General features: G+C 39.9%; 1 protein-coding gene across 2 annotated transcripts in view; it reads right to left on the bottom strand.

The window, feature by feature from the left end:
- Positions 1-367: 367 nt before the first annotated feature.
- Positions 368-26,880, bottom strand: part of LRP5 (LDL receptor related protein 5) — a 131,949-nt gene continuing 105,436 nt past the window's right edge. The window contains exons 10-23 of one of the 2 annotated variants that reach the window (XM_058858801.1): positions 25,002-25,228; positions 24,495-24,679; positions 21,948-22,271; positions 20,942-21,144; positions 20,436-20,647; positions 18,372-18,562; positions 14,616-14,825; positions 12,235-12,360; positions 9,100-9,336; positions 8,433-8,543; positions 5,540-5,776; positions 4,129-4,268; positions 1,321-1,418; positions 368-821 (exon numbers count right to left, since the gene is read on the bottom strand). In XM_058858801.1, the coding sequence (XP_058714784.1) occupies positions 560-821; positions 1,321-1,418; positions 4,129-4,268; positions 5,540-5,776; positions 8,433-8,543; positions 9,100-9,336; positions 12,235-12,360; positions 14,616-14,825; positions 18,372-18,562; positions 20,436-20,647; positions 20,942-21,144; positions 21,948-22,271; positions 24,495-24,679; positions 25,002-25,228 (2,763 nt within the window). In that variant the 3' untranslated portion in view covers positions 368-559. Of the gene's footprint in view, positions 822-1,314; positions 1,419-4,128; positions 4,269-5,539; positions 5,777-8,432; positions 8,544-9,099; positions 9,337-12,234; positions 12,361-14,615; positions 14,826-18,371; positions 18,563-20,435; positions 20,648-20,941; positions 21,145-21,947; positions 22,272-24,494; positions 24,680-25,001; positions 25,229-26,880 lie in introns of both variants that reach the window. The other variant, XM_058858810.1, reaches the window with a different exon arrangement.

The raw sequence follows: 26,880 nt of genomic DNA, 5'->3' as shown, positions 1-26,880 counted from the left end.
TTGAAATTCATGTCTTGGCACTCAACTTCTGCTGGAAAGCATTCAGCTCACTTGCAAACAGAAGCATCTAAGGGTTGTGATCCTGCACGTTTTCTTCCACTGGTGGTGAAGGGATGATACTGACAAGTGTAATTACATGAGTTTTTCTTCTCTAGGAATAAGCCTACATTTTCTTTAGATGACCTCCTTTCCAACAAGCCACTTAGTTTTCTTGTCTTACATTAACAAAAATAACTACATACACTTTTTGCATGTAAGAAGGTGACTTAAAAATGCAGAAAGTTTCAACATTCCCTCCCCAAATCCTTTGGAGACTGAGTCAGTTACATGACTTCAAAAAGGCAAATATGGCACAAAAGAATGGAAATTAAGTTAAAAAAATCAATTTTATAAATATTCTTCCTCTGTACAATTTTTCACAGCCCCACCCCTCCAACCCATTTTTATTCACATTTAGTTTTTTTAATTCCCACACAGATTTATTTTTAAATCATAAAATATATATTTTAAATCTGTTCATATTTTAAAATATTTACAGGAAAAGTTCCTTCTGTTGAGGTCATGAAGAGTCTGTACAAGGAGAGGGTGGAGGGGGGTAGAGGTGAAAATAGCTTCGTTCTGTGGCAGGAGATGGAGGGCAACTTTCTTCTGCCGACATGTACTGACTGCGAGGTGTGGGTGGAGGGGGATAAGGGTCTGAGTCTGAATTTAAATCTATATAGTATTTGTTGGCCTTCCATCGACTTGTAGTATAGTCACTGTCACAGACATCTGTGCTGCATGGGGTTGTGGGTGGAGCTATCCCTCGTATAAGGTATGGCCTGCACAAAAAACAAAAAAAGAAAAAAGCACACGCATTAGTTGCAATCTGGGGAGGAAAGAAAGAAAAGAGATTGAATGGCTCTGTGTGTTCAGTCAAGATGCCTGTTCATTAGTACTACACAAGCCTTAATTCAGACTCTCAGAGAAACCCAACAAGAAGTACCTGAACTGTGTCAATTTTGAACGGCACAACTACCCTCAGCCAGCAGCACATTTTTCCAGCCCCTAACCTAACAGAGGAGACCACTATGATCATTTAGCCCAGTCACTAACAAATAGGTTGACTCATGAAAGAGTTCAAAGGTAAGCTTAAGGGAATGTGCAGAAAACCAACCTCTATACAGGATGCTCAGGGACTGTTACATAGCAATATAATGTGCATAATTTGAATGGTCATTTATCAAGAGATGAAAAGATTTTTAAATGAAGTCTGAACAAGATCCAATACTCAAGGCAGACAAATAGAAGATTTAGCAAATCTTTTTATCTGACCTGTACCTGTAAGATCTTGTGTTTGAAGGAATGTTTGAGGAATAAAACATCTCTGCGTTGTATAAGGAGCGATCAGTAGCTGGGGAAGGAGGTGGGTTCAAAATCTAGAAACAACAGGAAAAAGAAGTGTGAAATTTTGGGTTAATTATACAATTTTACTTAATTTGAAAATAGTATTTATGCCTTCATCTTGTCATTCATCCTTATTCTAGCTTCCTCTCCTACCTGCTTGGATGTGCTAATGCATTTTTAAAGATCACAGATGTTTATTACAAAACTTTACTTTGGACTTAGGTACTGTGCAGACCTTCAAAGTTCTCAGTACAGGGAATTTTCTTCCTTGCCACATCTGTTATTATGCTGGAAGGCCGGAATAAAGCTGGAAATGAGACCCAGTTTGGCTGAATATGAGTGTACTTCCTTGGACATAAGGACTGACAACATCCTCAGCAGATGCTAATGGGAAATGAAGTATGTTCCAGTCCCAGACCCTAAACACGTCCCCAGTCAATAGTAAGGTCAGGAAGCCAAGTTCCTTTACTAAAACTAATAAAACCCCATCCTTCCCTGAATGCTTCATTTTTATTCTTGCTCTATAAACATATAATTTTGGCAGAGTTCACAATGCAAAAGGCATATTGAGCTATAAAGTACTTATAGCCTGGCTATGTGTGCATATACACATATGGCTTAGCTTAGAGTGCCTACATACAATTACTGGTAGCCTTCACACAAGGAAAAAGTTTATCAGGCTTCAAAATTATTTAGGATTCTTCCACCAGTGGGAAGCTGAACCTTCGACACAGCCATTAGGACACTGGCCTAAACCCAAGAAGAGCATTTTATCTCTTCCAGTGTGGAAAATTACACCATTGCTGTTTGTTGAACCTTGCTATTGATGTGTGCATCTTGTACACTGCCTGCCCTGGGCATTCAGCCAACTCATGGCCTGCCCCATTGTCCATCCTTCCTCTGCCCTTCTCTCACAGAAACACTCTAAAATCACTGGAGTGGAGATCACTGTTTGGGTCTTCACTGTGCATGCTACTTGTGGATTCACTCCTACTGACACCCTGAGCTGCACCAATGCCACCTCATGCTGAGACTAAATACAGCAAACAGTGTCAGCCAGGATGCCTCTAGCCAGGTTCTCAGGTACATAAACTGGCATAACTACATTGACACTGATTCTTTCCCAGTCTCTATTCACTGAAGCACCTCAGTACCACTGAGATCTGTTAAACGAACCAAAAAAGCCAAGAAAACTAAAATGCTCAGATTTGTCCTTTTGATTTTTAGCCTAAAGCTGGGTAATAAACTACCAGGCAGAACTCACCAAAACATTTGGATTAAGCAGTACCTCAATGTAACAAAGCCCTTGCAATAGCTTCCACCTAAGAACCTAGCATGCCTTTCATGAAGGAAAAGGTCCCTGCAGGCCCTGGCTGACATAGCAAAGTGTGGAAAAAGAATTCTCAGCAACAGTCAGATTAACTTAGGCCAGAAGTCAAATGGAAGAGTTGACCTTTTGGCCAACACAGATCCCATGGAATCACATAGGCAGATTAGCTCTCGGGCTTCTTTTCTCTTTCAAGCTTTATTTAAGTAAGTGTTTTTTCTGTTCATCCTTTTTAGTGTGGTACTGACACATCAATCAGGTCTAGCATGAAATTGTTCAGCACATTACAGAGACACTGGTGATGCATGAGACAAGCTAAATTAGGAGGGCTGCTGAGTTCCAAATATCTGCTTCTTGATGGATTCACTGGGAAGGCAATGCAAGAAGTATCCAATTTTACCTTACCAACAGATAAGCTCACAAACCTCTCTTTTCCATTTTTTGCCCTTCTTAAAGGGAGAGAAAGTACCTTTGTAACTGGCCAAAATGTCATCAATCAAAATGCCCACAAAGAGCATAACAGTTCAGGTGTAAACACAAATGCATGTATGCCCACACAGCATGTGGGCTTCTGATTCAATACTACACAAAAATCCCCTTGATAGATGGCACATCAACTCTGGCAGCTTGTTGTGTGTACCTAAAAGCCAACAGATGTATTGCTCAGAAGCAAAATGGAAAAAAACTGTCGCGACAAAGTATGTCGGCAAACAAGAACCTTTGTATGTCTCTCCTACATATTCAGAGAGGACCCTTTCCATTCAGAATATCCATCTTGGAATTTGTGAAACTGTGATATGGGGACAAGAATTCTGTCACTTCCGGCACTCAAAAGTCAGAAATGGAACTAAATATAATATAATAATATAATTTAATCTGAAAAAATGCAAGCAAAGTAACCTCTGTCTCACCCTGCTGTACCAGTGTTTTCCCTCAGTGCATGCACTTGGTTTTCTGAATCAACAATCAACACAATATCTAAACAGCAAGTCAAGCTTATTTCATACACATTCGCATTCCAGTCCTGTTCTGTTTTGCTTGCCTTATTATTCCTTGTGTGCCTGCAGCATTAGGCAGTGCAAAATGTCATTGGGCCACAGCCATCAGAGCTAGCAAAGAGCAAAGGAGGTGGCATCTCCAAAGGAAGACAGAAATATCTAGGAACATACTAGTTGAGTATCACTCTGATAACAAAACATTTTGGACATCACAGAGCACTGTATAATCCTGATGGACTACAACAAAGCCCTTTTGTGAAGTTTAGCAAGTGTCAAAATGGGTCTGCATATCATAAACAGTAACACCCTTAGAGTTGTTAACAGTTATTAACATCTACTTAATAAGCACAAAGTTTCACCTTTCCCTTCTTCAGAAGAAGGAGATACCTAACTCACCAGTGTATTTCCAAGACATACCTGTGGGTAGAAAGTGGCTTTAGTGCTGGATGAGCTACTTGAAGATGCTCCAGTAACATGGTTTCTGTCATACAATGGGGCACCACTGCTTCCTCCCATGAGGCTCATGGAGCTGATCATGGACTTTCCACAAGAGATGCCTGCATTGAAACAGAGAGGAAAACAAGGTTAGATGAATCACAGTGTTATCTATCATCTATCAGTGCCAAACAAACCAAATCCCTAGCTTTGCAAACCCATGCAACAATAATGGTTGTCACACTTCGGCATGAGTGCTTTACGTAAAAACTTCAGGATTACAAGGAACTACACTTTTTGTAAAGAAAACATTTCACCCTCAGACCGTCTATTGTCTCACTACAGCACCAAACTCCTCACAACCTACTATCACACTGCTGAAAAAGGAATCTTCAGAACAGCTGATCCAAAGTGTTCACCCAAATTAACTAAGAAATTTTCCAATTAAACAAGCTTAGGCATTTGCAGAAAAACCCATTATACAATGCCCAAAAAAACAAAGCTTGAGACCTCCAAAGTTTAAATTTCCATTGCAAGAAATTCAATTGCAAGTACATGAATAACTGCAAAACCCAATTATTTTTACTGAAAATAATCACAGTTCAAATTGAAAATCAGCAGAGACAAAAGGAAGGAAACCTGAGTTAGAGGAAAATAGAAGATATCATTCTCCAATCTGTATATCTATCTATGATATACTCTTAACTCAGATAATTCATTTTCAGCTTCTTCCCATCAGACTATTCAGTCCTAACATAAAAGTGAAGTCTGGGAAGTTTTCAGAACTTGTTTTTCCAAATGCAGGAAATATTTATTACAAGCAGAGTAAGTATTTGTAATCATCATTCATGACCATATATCCTTCTCAGAAATGCCAGGGTATTAGAAACCTGTCTTTTCCTTAGAATTAACATAAATAATAAGATTTTCAACTGTTGTACCTTGTCATAACAATATGGATTAGAAAAAGCTAACAAATATGGATGAGCATCAGAATGACAGCTCAGTTTAGCACCTCCAGAAGTATAGATGAAAACCACTGATACTCATTTTAATTAAAAAAGCTTTAGTGTGAAGTCCAATTTAAAATACCCCTGCGAAGATTTCACCTGCAATTATTCCATCCTCTAATTTTATTTCCTACCACAAAAACCTCTTGATAACCATGGTAACATAATTTAAGCAGGAATAGCTGACATTAAAGTGCAAGAAAAGCTAATAGATTTTACATCTTTGATTCAAATGACAGATTCATCCCAAAACCACTGAGCAGACCAACATCTAATTTCTGCTCTTTGAAAACTCCACACCCAGCAGCCTTACTACTGTGTAAAGCTCAAAATCCAGACAATGTAATGGTACTGATCAGATGCAAGGTCTTTAACACCCTTACCAGTAAAAGTGCCGTGTTGAGAACTCCCTGGAGCGATAAAATTGAGAGGGACATGAGGGGTGCCACTGACGTACTCATGTGGGAAAGGACTATTGGGCCCGGCGTAGCGCTGGCACACCACCCGCTGGCACACAAAGTACATGCCTCCCATGACAAACAGGGACAGTATTATCCCAATGACAGGACCAATGGCACTGCTGTGTGGCTGGGACTCATCTGAGGCTGGCTTCGATTTTTCTGGGAAGAGAGGAGAAGAAAATTAAATATGGCCATTAAACAAGGAGCAGTGCTCTTGCTGCTGTCCTGGAGCTCATTCAGCAAATCAGTCAGCACACAGTCATTCACACAGTGCCTTTTAAATCATCTGCATCACACTCAGGTGTAACTCCAGATATTCTGATTCAACACACAAGACTTCACGCCTCCTCTTCCCCTCCATAAAGCAGTATGAGCAAAGTACTTTTTTTTTTGTCTAATAATTTATCTTGTAATGGGATTCCTTATCTTGATAGAACAACAGTCTAGAAAATTTCCTTTTCTTCTCTTCCCTCCAAAGGCAATGGAGGATACTCCACTGGATCCTCCAAAGATAGAGGATAGTTATAAATATTAAATCCTTAATCAGAGAGGATTGCTCTCTCAAAAGCCATTTGGGCTAGCAATAACATGAAAAAACAAGAAAATTTACCAGTAGGGAAGCTACCACATATACTAAGCACTGGATGTCTTTCTAGCCAATACAGGTCTTAAAACAGAATTCTTTTCCTTCCTAAAATATGACTTGATTTCAAAGAAACCCCACCTTATACATTGGAAGGAAAACACAATCCAAAATCATCTCAAATACTTTCTACTCATTATTTTTTCCCCCTATGTAGCCCAATTTATAAAATAAAAAGTTCTGCAGTATTTGAGATGAGCTACACCTCACATCTCCCCCTCATTATGCATAACACATTCAAAATTCTTGCCAGATCAACCTGACACCTCTCTGCTTTTCACATATGCAGTGTTCTTGCATTTTTTTCCATGTGATTCACACATCATTTATAATTTTTATTCTTTAACATACACTAATAGATACATTCAAAAAGTGAAAAAATAAAAATAAACTTGTCCAAATTTTAGATGCTCAGTTCTAACTATAGACCCCTTCCCCCTTTATGAAGTTGTAAGAAGTGAAAGGGTTCATGTAAGATTCAGGCCTTCACTTCATAAAATTTTTCTCTAGTGGTTCTGGTTTCCACTTCAGCAGACAGAAAAGAAAAACAACTGAAATTTGAGTAGGGAGATAAAGGAAATACAAAGATCTAGCAATAAACTCTTAACACCTCAGCATCAAGAACTTATTTCTGTATTAGTCTTTATGTTTTTTTCACATTTGTTAGTGCATGACAACTTTTATGTCAGCCAAGGTCCTAATTTTTGAATAGATTAGTTCAGCTGTGATAACTGAAAAAAAGTAAAGCCAAAATTAAAATATGTTCCCAAATTAGCTATTTTAAAATACACGATTCTCATTTTGGTTAATGTAGCTTCTTTTGAATGCAAGATCCTTATCTAGAAGGTAGCAATCATTTTTATTCTCTATTTGAGTTCTTTCCCTCAGTCAAGTGGGAAACCACAGAATGCTCTTTTCCACAAAGAGGTCCAGAGGAGACAATCCTATGTCTACATAAAGACATTTAAATCAGTTAATACCTAATTGCAGGACTGGACCCAAAGAGCAAACAGGAAACAGCTGCATTAACTTGGCAGCATGAAAGTTTGCCAAGTGCACAAAGAAACTGAGGGGAAAAAAAAGAGGAAGAAGCAGCCTTATATTATCCAGGAAACTGGAGGAACTGGATGAAAGCTAAAGAGATAAACAGAATATGTGGGAGAAGCATGTTCAGTCTGAAATTTCCAGCAGCTTCTGCCTCCATTCTTTCAGCCTTTTTTTCTAATCATAACTAGGGCTCTTTTCACCATTCTTACTCAGGAATACACTTTTCCTTGCAGTATCCACCATGAAGATGGAAGGAAGAAAACAGGCTACCTTGGACCAAACGTGGTGAAGCCTCCTCTCATCCCAGCAGTGGCACAGCTTCTGACAAGTGGTGCTTCAAAATGTGACAAGATCTAAGATGTTAAAACTTCACAATCCACTAAGGTTGGTCCTATAGGCAATGTAAGTGCAGCATTTCTCTACACAAACCCAGTGCAGGCTATTTGTTCAGAATGAACTACAGACAGACCAGCACATCTATTTGCTTTTATTTTAAAATGCCTTGTTCCAATTGTTTTGCTAAACCACTTGTGCAATTCTAAATGCTCCCTCCATCTGCCTCATTGCCTGAATACTTCATGCTCTAGTCACCCCAACGGTGCAAAACAACTGAAACTGCAAGAGCAAAAGTAAGTGAATTTTACTGTCCACTTTGGACTGCAAAGTAACAGACTCTCTAAGGACTTATGCAACAGCTGCCATCAGCATGTCTGTAACTTGCATATACTGACTGCCATGAGAATTCAAAGTTACATTTTTCCCAGAAAAATCAACCTCTCTCCATATATTCTTTTCACACCTGCACTGTAAGAGACCTGTTTGTGGTCTCTTGTGGACACTTGCTCATTGCATGTTAGCTCCTCCACATAATCAGCCTCCAGTTTGGCCCTGTTATTGCAGTGGATAGGGCTGCACATTTTTAAAAGCCACTCCAGGCTTAGCAGCAGCTTTGTAAGTTCCAAGGTGCTGAGCACAGTCAAATCAGGTTTCCCTAAGGATAATTCTGAAGGCCCTTCTGAAGTACTCTTCTCTGAAAGAATATTGCTCTGCAAAGACTAGGCCTCTGCACAGGGATGTAGAACATATGTGAACACAGCACTTGAATGTCAAGAAAAGACATCTCACCACACATGAGCTCGTCAGAACCATCAATGCAATCTGGAAAGGAGTCACACTGCTGCTTCAGGAGGATGCACTGGCCACTTGCACATCTGAACTGGTTGGGCAGACAAATTGCTGCACAGAAAGAAAGGAAAGATCAAGTACTGATACAACAGGAGCATTTGAGCCTCTTAAGAAAACTGAAAGAAGTGAGTTTCATATTATGATCAGGTAGGCACCAGGACACTGCTGTGGGTAAATTGCAAGCCTGTGTATCTCTGGTTCTTCCTTCTTGTTGTTATGCATCTTACTCAGTGGAGCTAAAATAAAATTCTGGTCTCAGTAACTCCCAATCCTTGGTCAAATCAGTCCTGATGAGCAAAACTAAGATCAAATTTGTATGAATCTCTTACAATACCTAACAAAGCGTAATTGATCACCTGTTTGTCAACAAAATGTAGTGATGTGGCATATTATAAAATATGCCTTATGTATTCGATACCTATATTATGTATACACAATACATATATTATGTATAATATATCCTTGCTAAGTAACTGCTAAATTTCTCATCTATATTCAGGAACTTCTGTCTCAACCAAAAGGACTTGTATCTACACATTTCAAGGACAGTTAAAATCCCAAAGGGATGCTTGTTTTAGAACCACGAGTTCAGGAAAACTGATCTTACTGTCACAATCTGCTTCATCAGATTTATCTTGACAGTCAATTTCTCCATTACACCGCAAGTGTGCATCGATGCACTGTCCCTTCTCACACTGGAACTGGGATGCAGAGCATATGGGGCAGCTATCTTCATCACTCTGGTCATCACACTCAGGAAACCCATCACACCGCCATGCCATTGGGATACAGTCAATCTCTCCAGTTGCACATGTAAACTGGTCGGGGGAGCAAGTTGGAGGTTCTGGAGACAGAGAAAGCAGATCAGATTTGTATACTCAATCTTATCCCTTTCAAAAGAGTAAAAGTATGGCAGAGTTTGTCAAGAAAAGCACACTTATTCATTCCCTGGAGTTCTTCTATGACTATACTAAGATTCCAGCTTAGAGGAAAACATGATTTTGCATAGGGAATGAAATTTTGCCAACTTCATAATAAAAACTGGATGCATGTTGATAGAAGAAGTTTGCTTTAGCAGCCAAGCACTGAACTATAGACAGGAGAGACAAAGCAAATATTTGTAGCTAACAACCACCTTTTGGAAGGCAGTATCATGTACATAAATTCAAAAGAATACTCAATTTCTGATTGCAAACCAGATTCTAAACAATTCTAACCCCTGCAATTATATTAGCCTGGACCAATTCTTCATTAAAAAACCTCATACATCATGTTAATTTGCACTGAATACGTCTAAAACGTATAACTTCTACAGTATCTGTTTTGTTATTTTTCCACAAAAAAATTCTGAGTCAGTTAAGAATTGAAAAATATGAATGGAGGAAAAAAATATCTGTATAGGACTGATAAACATTAAGCTAAGTTCTCTTGCTAGAAAGTCTCTGGGCTGCAGGTCAGTGAGCAATCTAAGGAGCACTGCAGAACTGCCCTAATCTTAAATTTTCTCACTTTAGACAGACCACTTTAACTCGTGCACAGCCATTTCTATGTTTGTTGGGCCTAAAAAAGCAGGTTTTTTTCAAGTTTGACTTTTCATGGACCCCAAGATTCTGGTATCACTCCTTTTCACATCCACACTGTTGTTCAAGTTGCAGTGAGGCAGTGATAGCATTAGGCAGCAGCCACAACCCCATACAGAGACGCAACAATTATGCTCTTATCAGGTATCCATAGTTGCTTTCTTCAGAATGTCAGGAAACAAACACAATCCAGATCAAGAAAATGCTCTAAATTCTTAGAGCAAGCTAACACACAGTTTTCCACCATTGTTATCAATGAAAGAAAGAGACAATGGGCAGTTGTTATTAGTAGCAATTAGTTACAGTCAAAATGTGGGGGCCATCTCAAAACATCCCTGTAGCAATCACACACATTTCCACTGATTTGAAAAATTACTGTGTCAAAACCCTGTGACATAATTAAATCATTTAGCAGAGACAGCCACTGCTCCCCACAGCTGCTGTTGCCCAGTAATGCTCTGATTAGATACTTCACCACTTGAATTAAGAGAGAGCCACATCATACCCTGCCTATAACAACAGTCTGATACAGCTAGAGGCGTGCTCTGGCACTGCATGGTAACACTCCTCTGGAAGCCCAGTGGGCTTTTCTTAAGATTCACGCTCAGGAATGGACTTCACAAAGAACCCAGCATGAGGAAAGTTTCTTAGCTGCATGAGTATTTTTTCTCCTGAGGGTGCTGTTAAAAATTCCAGAATTACAGGCAAGCAGTTTTTAAAGTGCTGCTGTCCTTCCTTCATTAGGGAGAAAAAGTTCAAGAATGAAACAGAAGTATAATCAAGACCTTGAAAAACAAAATGCAAATAAAAATCAAAACATGCTTGGGTTTTGAAAAAATTGTGATTTTTCTTTTTTTTATAAGTTCCTCATTTATGATTATTAGGAAGAGCAATATGAGAATTACAAATGTAGCCAGTGACCTAATAGCTGTAGGTACAATAAAGATGCCAGACATATGGTACAATTTTTGGTACAAGTGTGCTTTTTGGGTAATTCTACAGACAGATCACTACTTCTGCATTTAAAGGCACATTTAATGTTGCATTATGGCTGCACTTGGCAAGCACAAGCTTGCATTAAAAAAACTTGACAAAATCATTCGTAAGGATGTCCAGAACATGGACAAATGTTCTCCAGCTAGATTAGCTATTTTGAAACACTGGGTAGTGGCTGTTACTGGGACAGACAAGATGGGTTAAAAAGTTGTTGTGCAGGCTTAGTGAAAGATTAGAATAAAAAAAGTAAGATGCTGAAATAGAGGTCCCTGAATTTTTAGATTTATAGCTGAAGATCCAAAGGAGTGGAATGTGAGACTCTCTCACTGTCCACGTTGTGCAACAACACTACAGCAAGAAGTATAATTAGATTGATCCACCCTGCCCTCCCCATGTAACCACCACTACTCTAAAGCCACATAACGTGTTGTGGTCATGGGAAAGAAAACAGTTTATCATGGAAATGAATGTCCCATGGGAGTTCAGAGTTCAGCCAGAAAATGAAATCCACAGCAAAATAAATACATGAAAAGAAGTCAAGAGGACCAGCAGAGCCAAACAGCTTAAGATATAATGCCTCCCAAAAAGAAACAATGTTTTGTGTTGAATCCCCTCTGCAAAATGTAATGTTAACAGTTTTAAAAAATGCTACGATGGTAAAAGGCAAGGCTAAAGGAAAAGTCTACCATGTAGAAAGAGGAGAGCTACCTTAATTAAAAATAATCACACTGGAGACTACATTTGATAAGCACCCAGTACAGTGTTTCATGTTACAAGACAAAATTAATTTCAAAGACTGGAGTCTCACACTGTGGGAATCATAGGCACAATTTCTGCTGCAGGGTCATCACAGGTCGATGCAACATCATCTTATACACTTGTTTAAAGCACCAACCTGTCACATCATACAATTATAAAAATCTCAGTAGAAGATGCAAGTATTTTAAGGTCAAAGAAGAACATTCTGCTCAGAATGATAACTCACATGTGCCCAAAACCTCAAGCAGAAAACAGTGGCAGAACTACCAAAGACTAATTTAACACATGATGCAGCACAACATGTACAGAAAAACTGTGTGTAAATCCACATTTTGGACTGGAATCCAACTTCAGCTGCCACGTTTTTGATACAAATTGCTTTAGCAGTGCTGTTAAATGTAACTCACCTCCACATGTTAAGAGGTTCTGTAGAAGCACAAGGTGCTCCGGGCATGAACATCTTGGAGTTCCATCCCCTTTGGCAATGCAGATGTGTGAACACCCACCATTGTCACGGGAGCATGGATGCACAGCTGGTGAAACACACAAAAATAATATTATATAGCATAAAAGAAATTATAACAATTCCTCAATAGGGCAAAATCAAGAACTACTCACAAACCACTTCTGTCTGAGTAACCAAGATTTCACTGCAAATTATTAGGAAGATACATGCAGGATTTTTCAGTTCAATGCTTGAAAGTTGATTTATTACTTCATAAGGACTAAATTTCTCCAAGTCATAGTAATAGAGCAGCCTGATCAAGTTGAAGATGCCCCAGCCCATTGCAGGGGGTTGCAACTGGATGACCTTCAAAAGGTCTCTTCCAACCCAAACCATTCTATGATTCTTTCATATGGAGACCTTTCAAGAACTTCTGAAAATAATTTGGGAACTGAGGTGAAGAGAACTGAAAAGGCAGATTTGAAAAGGCTGCATTTACATCTTACCTAGATACCCCACCTGCATTTCTAGGGTAGGCATCAAGAAATAATATATGTTTCTGCAGAATGCCAACCTGCACAACCCTCAGGATTTATCCTTTGAAGTGCTCTTAATATCTAGTGCCTCAGCTTCCCTGTTCCTCACAAAACTGCAATATAGGCACAAAGATTTTGGGGTCTTTTTTTAAAAATAGGAAGATACGTGTTTGTGTTCCAAATCAGTTAACCAGAAGCACTGAGAGGTCCTAAAAGAATGATTTTAATGAACGTTAGGTGGATAGGAAACAGGCACAGAGATGGGAGGGTGGATGACACTGTCTGATGATCCCGGCCCACCAGGGTCAGAAGAGACTCAGTCCCTTCCCTGCTTATTCAGGCTGATAGCTGAGCATCTGCTGAAGCAATCTGTGGGGCTAAAGCCTGTGTTATTTGTGATGCTGCTGAACAGTGCATTCTTTCCTACTGCTCAGGACCAAGAATTTCCATGGGAAGAAATTCTATAGATATCATAATTTCTCTGCCAAAGTTGTTTTCCACCTGTCCAGGCTTCTCAGCAACCTGCTTTCTACCTTTAATAAATTTATTAGTTTAATACAGTGTTTGAGGCCTGAGTTGTTCACAGAAGTGCACGCATATATACCTGCATGTGCATATGTATGTTTACTCCCCTGTTGTAACAGAAATCACCTATGTAGAAATTTTTCAGCTGCAAAAGAGGATTTCATTTCTCCATCTTAAATAAACATATGGGGTAAAAGCAACCTCTTTTTTTTTAACACTGTTGAGAATTAAAGAAAAAAACAACTTTTTGCTTCAGTCAGTACTACCTTTGAAATGTACCAATATATGTGAAATGTGTGAAGTGGCACAAAAGAAGAAAAGCTGGGTATTGTGAAAGAAAAAAAGAAACTCTGGGTCATGATTAATCCATAGAATCTACTACAGGTTAAATGCTTATGTTACCGATTTGTAACAGCTGACCCACATTTTTGAACCTGCAGTTCAAAAATACTTCCAGCCATCACAGACACTAATGTATGTGACACAGAGTGTTTGTTGTGAAGTTGAATAATTTCTTCTGAAAATTAAAGCATTATACACCAATGTACCCTCCCTATATAAGACGACAGGAAACAAAGAGACTTGTTTCCCACATTTTTTTTGTCATTTTGTATTCTCTTTTACAATCCTGTTACGCAGGAGGAGTTGTAGGTTGTCATTTTGAGGAGTGACTACTTGAAGAGGTTTCTGCAGTCTCCACCAAACCACAGTAATTTGGACCACTAGTCCAGGAAAAGAACATCCTGCATGCATGATCCCTCTCAGATGTGAGCACCTAAAAAGCTCCACCTCTGTTGGGAGAAAAATTCCATGTCCACAGTAGAACTCATTGTAGAAGCTTCCTCTCTGTTTTGCCTCCCTCACTGCAGGCTTTTACATCATCCACTGTGCCGAGTCAAACCTGACATACCTTTACACAGCAGTCTAAAGCACCTGGAGAAAAGGCAAGTACAATCTTCTTGGTTCTTGCTAGAGGTTTTTCCAAGACCTATTACTTGATTGTACTTAGAAAATTAACAACCAGAATTCAAGTAGCTTTTGTACTGAATTCAGTGTCATGTGAGCTTGTACAAAGCAGGTCACTCAGTGCCACGATATCACTAGCAGCTTGTCCCCTCCACAAGAAGGAGAAATTTGTTTCTCCTCCTCTTCTGCAATCCTGACTGGTCAAGTTGGAAGCATTCCATAGCTTATTTGAAGCCCATGGGCAATATTATTACAATATACAGCTGGATGAGAACTTCAAGATACAATGACCAAGATATCAGATACTGAAACTCACAGAATTCTTCCATATCAAGCTCTTCCACAGCATGAATGCCTGTTAGGTGAGCAATCCGGCCTTGAATTCTAGTCCTTTTGTACCCATTCACTTTCTCCACTCTCTCAATCATCTGCTGCTGACGATCAATCCAATACAAGTGATTCCCCAGCACAGTGAGTCCCATGGGCTGAAGAATGTTGGAGTCCTCCAGGGTCACGCGGTTGGCACCTGAGACCAACAAAAACAAAGACTTGTTTTACACCAGTCGACTTCTAAGTTATTCCTTAAAAAAATCACAAAGCAACATCCCAACTAAAACCAAACCAAACCTTGGAGACAGTGAGCTACAAGGTCATTGACTCCATGTGTCTCTGCAGACCAGGGCTCTGCTTGTTCAGTCTCATCTCCGGTAAACACTACCAGGTGCCACGTCCTGAGGGCAGGCAGATACAACATGAAACCCAGCTCATCCCTGCACAGCCTGGCTGGTGTCATCCCTGCACAGCCTGGCTGGTGTCATCCCTGCACAGCCTGGCTGGTGTCATCCCTGCACAGCCTGGCTGGTGTCATCCCTGCACAGCCTGGCTGGTGTCATCCCTGCACAGCCTGGCTGGTGTCATCCCTGCACAGCCTGGCTGGTGCCATCCCTGCACAGCCTGGCTGGTCAGCCAGCCATGCTCAGCCTCACACTGACATCTCTGTTATGTGCAACTGCGAGTGCTCCCAAAAGCTGACAGACTCAGCTCCTAGGCCAGAAGTTTTACAGTGCACTTGCACATGGAGCAGTACATTTTTTCTGGAATCTATAAGCAAGAGCGAAATACAACCAATTTAGTTTCACTGCTGTTACTCAAATAAAACATTCATCATGCAAAGCAAGAGGCAAATACCAAACCTTGTCACAGCCTATGTGACAACCACAGATATGTGATCAAAAAAGAAAAGCTCTTAAAAAAAACCTCAACTTTTTATTTAGTAACCCACCAGAAAATCCAAACTTAAAGTGACCTAATATGCTCCTATAAATAGGAACACTGTCAAATGCTCAGGCTGTCTGCTTTATAAAAATGTATAAAAATCTGCTTTAAGCAAATGAGTAAAAAAGAGGTCAAGTAAAAATGCATTTATTATCTGTTTTCACTTTAATTACTTGCAGTCTTCTGTGTACTGCCCTACACTTGAGAGTCATTTAATTATTGTTCTTATTATTCTTTTCTGGGGTGAAGAAATTCCAAATTATTCTATTAATTCACTGAAACCATTCTGACCCTCTGTATGGCTAAGTAACTGAATATATTTGATTTAAAAAATGAAAATTTAAAACAAAATCATAATTGGTGCTACCTCTGCTCTTATAATTAATTTTGGAACTATGACCTTATGTCTGCTTGTATATAAAAAATGTAAGTTTCTACACAAAATGAGATATAGAATCCACATAATAAAAATGCTATGAGAACTGGATTCAACTAATTTGCTGCACAAATTATCCAGAGCTCAGCCAAGCATGAGAATGCAACATCAGTAGGTTCTATTAGTTTTACACATGAACCTGTTAGAACAGCTCCAGAGGAGGGTCATGAAGATGACCAGAGGGCTGAAGCATCTCGCCTATGAGAACAGGCTGAGAGAGGGAGCTGGGGTTGTTCAGCCTGGAGGAGGCTCTGGGGAGACCTTAAAGGAGCCTTTCATGATACTTAAAGGGAGCTTATAAAAAAGAGGGAAAGCAACTTTTTATGTGGGCAGATTGTAATAGGACAAGGGGGAATGGTTTTTAACTAAAGGAATTTAAAACCAACTTTTGGTCTAACTGCAACTGAAAAACTGTTAGATGGGTTTATAGTTCTTTCATCCTTCTCTGAAAGTCAAGAACTGGACATCTGAGGCTATTCCCCAATTTAGCAGGATGCTGTTTTAATCAGGGTACACCACAAACTTCAGGAACCTCCATAACCATGTCACCTCTACAAGTCTACAATGGAATAAGGGTGTCTAGACCAAATTAACTGGCATGAAGGATGCTATACACAATTTTGGTCCCATTTATTCTGTAGCCTTAGTTTATGCTAGATACCTTTTCCTAACACATGCCCATTTTAAAGTATTTTGCTCAGAAAATACTATTCATAGGAAGTAATTAAAATCAACATCACTTTGCCTCTCAAATTTCTTCTGAAGTTGTGATGCAAGACTGAAAAGCATTTTAAAATAAAAATATGCTACTAACTCATTAAAAAATCAACATCTCAGTGAATCAAATTACAGTGAGCTCAACTATATATAGCTGTACATATATATATATATATATATGTAGCTCACTATAACCAGAGTTTTCTGGCTACAGATACATGTCTCTCTAGTACATAAACATTGTTTTCTTTAAATCCTGTAGTTTCCCCCTGCTTTTATATTACTTATAAGTTTTGATTCTTTGGCTGTGACTGGATATAATTTCTATACAATTTTACCTGGTGCCTGTTTCATCTCTCTTGGATACCACTCCAGCATATTTGCATAACATGAAGCCTTGCCATCTTGTCATTTTACTTTTAAATGTCTTCCTATATCACTTCTTTTATCACTAGAGAATATCTCTCAATATCTCTGATGCATTTTGTGTTATGTGTCTCAATCAGTCATCTTTTCTTCTCAAATGTGGTTTGTTTCATAGGTCAAGGTCCTGTCTTCCTCTTATCTTCTTTTCTCCTACAAATTTTTGTAGGTTCTCTGATGCCTATCCTGTACTGAACATTTTGTGGCTGCTCAGGCAGTTTGACAATACTCCCCTATTCAGCTTGGTAACAGATGAAAGACTGCTCTACCTTCCCATCTGCAGCTTCAATGTTTTTATCCCCTTTGGAAGAGTCTGACCTTGAGTCAGTTTTAGGTGCTCAAAAGCAAACTTGTAGAAAGGTGAACAATTTTCTGCTGTTTTAGTTCATTGCTTCACTGCAGCAAGGGAAGGATGTGACTACATGGCAAGAAGAGTCACCAAAACTGGAGATTCAACCCTCTATGGCATGTACCAATCACTGTAACAGCCCAGCTTGTATTCCTTCATACTTGTTCCCTTCTCTCTTCCCTCTCCTTTATGGGTTTCACTTTTCATCATGGATGATGATGAGAGAACAAATCAAGAGACAGAAAGTAGGGTCACAGCATCCTCTGTTCTATACTGCTCACCAGAGCCAATTTCTCCACATCTTCAGCACCATCAAGTGCTTTTGAAAGTCAATGATGCACTGTGCTCTCTAATACCCATGAGGTGCTATTGCTTTGTATATGGAGTAATGCTTTATATTACTAATGTGGGAAAACAGCAATGAGCTGGCATCTCTCCATTGTGTTGCAACAATGCTATTTCAGATGAGCTGTCTTATCACCCAGATTAGAAAAAAAAACCCATTGCCCTTTCTTTTGTTTTTTGTTTTTTTTAAACTAGCTTGATTTACTAAACTGTAAGCTCCAGAGAAAGAAATATTGAAAAGTATGCACATTTTCAAACCACTAAGGAAAAAAAGGGGTTCCATGACTAACAACGCTTTCAGAACATATCAAAAGTCAAATGGCTGTCTTAGAGAGTGCTAATCATTATAGTCATGTCTATTCTCATTACATCAAAGATGGGAGCCCACCAGCAATTGCTGTCTGCAACTGCCTACACAGAACTGGCAATGGTGGTGATGAAAGTCACCAGGGTCAGCATCAAAGAGGGAATTGATGTCCTGGACATGCTAACACTGTGCTGCAAACATTTATCTTCATACCACATACCTGACAGGTCACAGCTCTCTATGCGCTTCAGATCTGCATCCACCCAGAAAAGCTTTCCAAGTTTGTTGTCAACCACCAGTGCTACCGGTCGGATCAAGCCAGTTGTAAAAAGCACTTCTCTCTCTGTGCCATCCAGGGCTGCACGCTCAATCTTGGGAGCTCTCTCCTGCATGTTGGTGAAGTACATGTACCTGAGAACAGAGACAGCACAGCTGAACTGGGAGCTCCAGGGACAGTCAATTCCCCTTCGCGCGCACCGTCTTGTAACCCACGTTACAAGTGGGATTGGTCTCACAGGCATGGCTGGGGTGACTGCTCCTGGGTGCAAAGATCCAGAACCAAACATCTGCTAACTGACACACTCAGCCTGAAATTAACAGGATTTATCACCAGGCCATAAAGGGCTTTAACACCGCTGCACCAGCAGCACTGCTCCTGCACAGATTGGGGGTTGTAAGAGACTACCACAGACTTTCTGCAACTCTTTGTGGGTAAAGCTGTCCCCACTTACAAATCAAAGTCCAGAAGTTCTTTCTGACAAAAAAACATTAACTGCCACCTCCTCTCCTTCTAGGTTACCTTTCCTTCTCAGCAAGTAAATTTTTCTACCAAACTTGTGAAAAGATAACAGAACAACTGAGGATGGCATGTTCCTGACATCTTAGTTCCATTAATTTTTTGCATCTGTCTAAGCCAGTTTAGCTGCAAACAAAAGCAGTCTCTGCCCTCCTCATGCATAGAAGAAAAAGGGTTTGTGCATCCCCACAATGAACTGAGACCTCTTTAAAGGAAGAGTCCACTATTTGTTCAGTGGTGAGTAACATGGGCAAGCTCTCCAACAACATGGGCTGCATTGCTGCACAGCCTTTCCTTATGGCACACGGAGGGGAGGCAGCAGTCAGAACATGCATCCAAGGGAGAGGTGGAGAAGTTCTGCATGTAACCATGGCAGAAGTTGTTGAAGATCACTCATTCAGCTCTCCCAGATAGTCACAGTGTTTAACATAGTGTCTTCCTCATTTCTCCTTCTTCAATTTATAAATGGATTTAGCAGTAAATCGCTTGAAAACCTGACTAGAAAAGTTGAGAGTTTTAGAGATCAACAAGCCCAAACTCCCATTTTAATGGAGAAAGCAGATAAGCTTTTATAAACACAAACTATATCCAAGCGACTTAGTCGCAGTAAGATTAGAATCTTTCCTCTAATCCCCCTCTCCCCACAACAACTTTTGAACTGTGCATAGTACACTGGTATAAGACACTGGTCCTATAAATGCTCCAGAATCTCTGGGTACTACTGTATCCATGCAGTTGTGAAATATTGTCATTCAACATCTGTCAAGCACATGGTAAGCCATTTAGCAGCAAACTGGGATTTAAGCATCTAACTTATTAAAGAAAACAGTAAGAGACCACCTTTGATATCTAAGAAGGAAGCTACTAACTACCAGAAGCAGAGAGAGTGTCTGTTGAATCTAACCAAAACTGCTTTGCAGCAAAACAAGATATTTTCCTCCTGTGGGAAATCACTCTAGTGCATCCTACCTGCTTCAATTCATTTGAGAGGTTTTTAAGATAGACGTTACAGCAGAACTAGCTTAAAAATGTATGGAACGTTAAGGAGTTTAAGTGTTTATACTACTACAATTGCAGGAATAATTGTATCAAATTAGAGGCTCCTTTCTTTACCCCTGGAAACATTCGTTTTATGATGACTAAACATTTATGATCCAGATTCTGAGGTGATACAGACTCTCTAGTTTTTCCTGTTAGGTGGCAAGGCTGTGCATCCACACAGAGAACAGGACAAGGTGGTTTTACGTCACTGTCACCACCTGGGTTAGTGCCTCAGACATGGCTGTGAGAACAGAGGCAGAGGAGAGAACAGGAAGACAAAGCTGGATACCTTCAGAACCCAGAACTGGATAAGCAGTCACCTACACCCTGAACAATATTTGAAACTTCTCTTTGCAAAACCAGACAGATTCAGCACAAGGTCCCCACAGGCAGAGCTGGCACGAGCTCCCACGAGCGCTCTGTACAAGGTGCAGGAAGGAAGCTCACCCTCGCTCTGCGTTCACTACGATGGCTCTGGGCCTGTCGTGGTCCCCTCGCAGCACCATCCCGATGGATTCACCGTTCAGCCGGTGCACATTGACGGAGTTTGTGGCCTCACAGGTCCAGTACAAGGTATGGCTGTAGATATCAATGCTGAGGTCGTGTGGCTGCTTCTCTGGGTTCTGACTTTGGTTTGGGGTACTCATTACAGTGAAAGGCTGCAAGACAACACACGGGCAATGATTTCCAACCATTATTCTGGTGACTGAATGAAGAACACTGATCGCACAGAAATCATTGTTTACCTGCTTGATGGTTTAGAAAGCCCTCAAACCACAATCCTAAAAACATTCAGTAACTCTCATACATAAATAGACTATCCATAAGTAAGTGCTGACAAGAGCAGTGACATTGATGATTCCTTGGTATGGCAGATAGAAGAGGAAGGTCAAGCATAAAGTAAAAACACACAAAAAGTCTGACACAGAATTATATACAAGATGTACACTTGCCTGGGTGCCATCATCTTTGGCTCTTTTTATAATATTCTGGCGTCCATCCACCCAGTAGATCAATTTATCTAAGGGATCATAATCAATAGCCTTGACATTCCTCAGACCATGCATAGGTAGGATGATATCTGGGCTTTGCTGATCATCAGGTATCATCCTGCTGATGGCAGATTTCTGGCTAAATAGTAGGAAACTGGCTGGGGCTGAAACAAGCCAAAACAGAATGCATGAGGAAGTACAATTTTGAACAATATATCCCCACAGAAGAAGGACAAGATATAGAACAAAGTCACAAAGAGACACTAATATATTCACAATGAAAATTAAATAACTCATAACTGGAGATTTTTGCCATAAAGTTGAAATGTTTCTTTCTATACTTATAGAAGTAAATCAGGTTAAATCTGCAGGATGTGACTTTCAAAAACTCACCCTTTCATTCAGTTAAAATTGCCTTATATGTTACTATGCACCCATCTTCTATTCATGTGCCACTTTTACTAGAAACCTAAGTTCCTATTGGACAACCAGTCAACTGGCAGGCTCATAATATCACATGCAGGGAGAAAACAAACTTATATGTATTTCAAGTGCATCTGCAAGCTGGGCAGACTACTTAGGAGTTAGACTACTGAGTGTTATTTTAGCTGACTTTATCAAATATGTAAGAGAAAAATACATTTTTTGTTGGTAATTTCTTTTCCGCCCACCTACACACTTAGGTAAGGAGTGGGAAAGCTTCACTCACAGAGCTGAATCACCTAGAAAGCATTTCTGGTAAAGCAAGAAAGACCAGGCTTTACAGCGCTGTCATTTCTAAGACTTGAAATACAAATCTTCAAGCCTAGTACATGTCATAAAAATGAATATAAAATTCCATACTCTGTCCTTATGTTCAAAGATCACTTTTAAAGCCAGAACCTTTGGAACACACTTGGGACCCCTTTCCTTTTGCACCTGGGAGCCACAAGCACTGAAGAAAACGGTAGCAAGTAAAAAGACTTACAACTACAGTTCCTGCTGTTGGGATCCAAGGTGTAATGAGCAGCACAGCCACACCTAAATCCATTTGGGATGGCAAGGCACAAGTGACCACAATGGCCATTATTCTGCACACAGTCATTCAAGCCATCCTGACGAGAAGAATGGAAGACCAATATATCCATCACAAAATCCAGATGGCCCTGAATAAGTGTCCTGTTCTTCCCACTAGTCTTGTCTGCTCTTTCTATGCTGTGAAGATTCCAGTCTGTCCAGTAGATGTAGTCACTGTACTGGGTTAATCCAAATGGATGAGGTAGATCATCTGCTATGATTACTCGTGCTTGTCCTGCAAAAACAAGAATAACCAGCTAAAGGACAATTCCTATGGCATAAAATGAACAGCATGGCTGGCATGCAGAAAAATATTTCTCTTCTTTTTAAAATAAAATCTCATTTTCCAAATCAGCATCACAGGAATCTTTGTTAAGTAGTATCTGCTCAAGAGGTAACAAACTGTTGCATTCAAAAACCCTGCCTTGATACCCTCTTGCCAAAAGAGCAATTTGAAATTATGCCAGTGTATTGTAATGTAAATAAATACTACTTCATATGTCTCAGGCTTATCAACCCAAGCAGACATTGAAAAATATATCCTAGAATACTATCAGCTCCAGTAATCACTTAGGCCAATAAAAAAGCCATTAATCTGCATGAAAACAACAACAAACTTGAGATTTACAGAGAAACTGCCATGTGAAATTATGGTGCTTCACTCAAGAAACAAATCTTTTGTAGTGCAATTTAACATGCAGCTAATCCCAGGAGTTTAGGAAGTCATTTGTTTGGCAGAAATCTCAATACTCCCACACTCAGTGGCTCAGTTAGTAACATTTACAACAGATTTAACACCTTCCAGAGCATGGTCTCTGACAGAGATCCATTACTGAAGTAGATAAAGTCTTACTGTAAACCACCTTCCTGAACACTTTCAAGCATAAACCTCTATGAACCTCTGCCATCAAATGAAGATGTAAGCCTTTAGCAGCACCATCTCTTCCTCTCTCAAACATCCAATGCTAGAATCTACAGAATACCTCACTTTTCTTCCTCTGCCCTACTTTCCATTTCACCAAGACTTGAGAAAGAATAAAATATCTGTAAACCAGAACACGAGACCATTTCCTTATAAGCCACCAGACCTAAATATAGAGGCAACCTTCCCATGTAACTTTTAGGCATCTAAATTCTCCAAGTTAGGGGTCCTGCACACTCTCAGGGACTTCTTAGAGCAATTCTAGTCCATAGTGATGAATTCAGGAGAAAGACTCTTCTGAAGGAAGCAGACAAGCTGCATAATTGAATTTTCATAGTAGATGGAAGAAAGCCTCCCAAAAGTGTTATTTTTTTTTCCCCTTCTGTTCGTAATGTCCAAGATTAAGCTGGAGCAGCATTCACTCATCCACTTTGTGCTTTACTCATCCCACTTGTTACAAGTCTATCTGAGTCTTCATAATCTGCTGACTACAAAGACATTGTACAACATAAAAGTGAATGGGCACAAGTCTATGGGGCCTGATGGGATGCATCCCAGGGTCCTGAGGCAACTGGCTGATGAGTTTGGCAAGCCACTGTCCATCGTATTTGAAAAGACATGAAGTTGACAGTGACTGGAAAAAGGAAACATTACTCCTACTTTTAAAAGAGGGCCCAGGGAACTACAGACCGGTGAGCCTCACCTCTGTGGCTGGGAAGATCATGGAACAGATCCTCATGGAGGCAACGCTAAGGAATGTGCAAGATGAAAGGATGATCTGACACAGCCAGCACAGCCTCACTAAGGGCAAATCGAGCCTGACCACCCTGGTAACCTTCTACAATGGAGTCACTTCAGAATCTCAGAATTCTGAAGCTATGTACACAGAATGACACCTTAAAAAAAAAACCACAACCCTCTCTAAAAATATATTTTCATGGATTTTAAAAAAAAACCAACACAAACAAAAATCCTAGATGCAGGGAAATTGTGTATATTGTCAATCAGAGCACATCCCCTGTATGTACAAACAAAATTCCAATGGAAAACATGAGAATGTGTAAAGTTGTATCTGAAACAAACTGCAGGAGTAGCTGTACAACCCTTCAGCCTCTACAAAATGCAAGAAGTATTTTGGTTTAGGACTAATACAACTGATCTGAAGTCAGAAATAAGAGACAGTACTTCAACAGAATATTAGTGTCCAGGCTAAAATGTCAGGGATGCTTTACAATGAAGCTGTAAGTTGTCCTCACTTTGAGAACTCGGAGGCCATCTCTGCTTTGGTACAACACAGTTTCACACCAATAGAGAGAAATAACGTCTTAATCTCACCACCATTATAAATCATCATACAGTTATTAATTTATGAAGGTTTTTTAAATTTTCTCTCTCATTAACTCTCCATTTCCTTTCATAAGAAAGTATACACAGATTTACTACCAGTTATATTGTTCAAATTTCGTATTTTTCAATTCCTTTACTATGGCCAGTGCGTGTTTCTGTACTGGTTGGTGTAATATAATATTAGATTACCCAGCATATTTGATGACTCAATCATGCTTGTGTCTAAGTCAGTCCAGTAGAGCCTTTGGTCCACATAATCAATAGTGAGGTCATTGGCACGCCCCACTTTGTCCACCAAAGTGATGCTGTTTGTCCCATCCATGTAGGCTCGAACAATCCTGGGTTTACCTCCCCACTCAGTCCAGTACATATATCTGCAGTGAGAAGTGCAACAAAAACAGGACATCAGCCAGCTATAGCTGCATGCTTTGCTTTTCTAAATTTATTTGCAGCACTTGAAAAAAAGACAAACAACAAAAACCCACATTGTTATGCGCACCATCACAATAATCCCTTTTTTTTTAAACAAAAGGCAGAATAATATTTTTGACAATTCTAATATTTTCATTGTAACCCATAGGATTGTAGAAGGCTTATTGCCTTTTCAAAGACACTGAAGAAACAGAGCTGTGCTAAATGACTTGCTACATACAAGAACACCCACACAAAGCTTTGAAAGACAATGAATTCCCTTACCCTTTGGTGGGATCAAGAGCCAGAGACCTTGGGTTGTCCAAGTCCTTCCACACAAGGACCTGTCTATACTGTCCATCCAGGCGGGCGACTTCGATGCGATTGGTTCCAGTATCTGCCCAGTAGAGGTTCTTTCCCATCCAGTCTACAGCCATTCCCTCAGGATAATCTAGCCCAAACTCAACCACATGTTCAACAGAGCTCCCGTTCATGAAAGCTCGGCTTATGGTCTGGAAAACAATGGTGTAAAAATATTACAGTGCTTATGGATACCCCAGTGAAATAATAAGGAATAATTATCATGAAGTTTGGTGTACAAAAAGAAATTAGTACCAAAAAAATCCCCAGTCATTGTTACTTTTTAAACAACTAATTTCTGTTGGCAGAAAAGACATAGAAATTCTTAAGAGAAAAACACCTGAATTTTCAGAAAGCTAGTGGTTTCTGATAGCCAGACCAAGACATCTGAAAAGGACATGATTTTCATAAGGCAGTAGATAGCTGCAGATTCTTCCTTGATCCCTCTCCCTCTCTTCTATTTGAACAGAAGAACCTGTTTTTAAAAATTATTTAGTTTGCGGTAATGTTTCAAATCTCAGAAACACATCTCAGTGGCATCTAAATTAAATTGTTTCTCATAATCAGTCATCTGGAGCACATTTACTGATCCAATCTACATTTGAGTTATACACACTCATCAAAATAAGTCATAGGGCAAGGACTGCACTCATATATAAATAAGTCACTCCTAACAGCAGTGAAACAATCCCCAGGTAAACAGTAACTTCCAGGACCAAATACACACCCTTGCTTATCAACACTGAGCAGTCTACATGCCTACCAATATTTCAGCTATTGATTTCTTAATAATTTGATGCACAAATGTGTAAGGGTCAGAGACATTTTATACTTTTAAAGGTAAATGTCAAATCCTGAATTACGTAGTGTAGTTTTTGAAAATGAGTCCTCCTATAACCAGAGGCAGGCAGAGATCAGGGAAGTGGTGGTCACCAAAGGAATGGGAGATGACTGTGAGCTCTCAAGTTGTAATACCTGCTCCTGAACAGCTAGATGTGGGGGACGAGGGGAAAGAGAATCCAGAGGTGCTGGAAGATACCTGGTATGTATATGAAAATACAGTATGCTGGAAAATTCAGGAGGCAACAAAAAAGTGAAATGTTTTCCAGTCTGGAAAACAAAGTGAGACAGCTCTACTCACGGATGCAGCTGAAGTAATGTGCTTTCCAGTACCAATAGTTAAGATGTCTGTAACACCTGCCCTCCACGTGCTTGTGTGAGATTTATTTAGTAACTGTGTCTACACTACACTAATTTATTACACTGGCACTCTCCCTGAAGCAATGGTATCCACGCCACAAGCAGCACTGTTAACACTGAAGCACAGCCCTCATTACAGCCTTCACAAAGAGGCTACGGAAACTGCCTGAGCGCTGCAGGCTCCAAAAGTGAGCTTTGTCATGTTATGCCTTGGGCACACTGGCAAGGAAACTCTGATTGCTCTTGGAAAACCTTTTAAGAGTCAGAATAGAATAATTGCATTCCAGTGAAGTGAATCTGTCATTTTCTGCCATATACTTGGTTCACTTCAAAAGGCCTAGTAACACTGCTGAAGAGCAAAACCCTCACTTCAGCACACACCTGGATGTCTACCGAATATCACAGGAAATGTGTTCTGGGAAGCACACTGAGATAGAACTAGGGGCCAGTAGGCCCTTAACAGTGTTGAGGAGACTGGATAAGTTCCCTGGCTTTTTCTGTGCCAAGCTGGAGCCACAGACTAACAGCAAACAATCCAAAGTTACTTGTCAAATGTTAATACTGAGTACAATTGTCTTTCAAGTTAAAACTGGAAGCAGATAGA

This window comes from Poecile atricapillus, chromosome 1, assembly GCF_030490865.1.
Source record: "Poecile atricapillus isolate bPoeAtr1 chromosome 1, bPoeAtr1.hap1, whole genome shotgun sequence".
NCBI classification, from domain to species: Eukaryota; Metazoa; Chordata; class Aves; order Passeriformes; family Paridae; genus Poecile; species Poecile atricapillus.
This window is presented reverse-complemented; position numbering and strand designations above follow the sequence as displayed.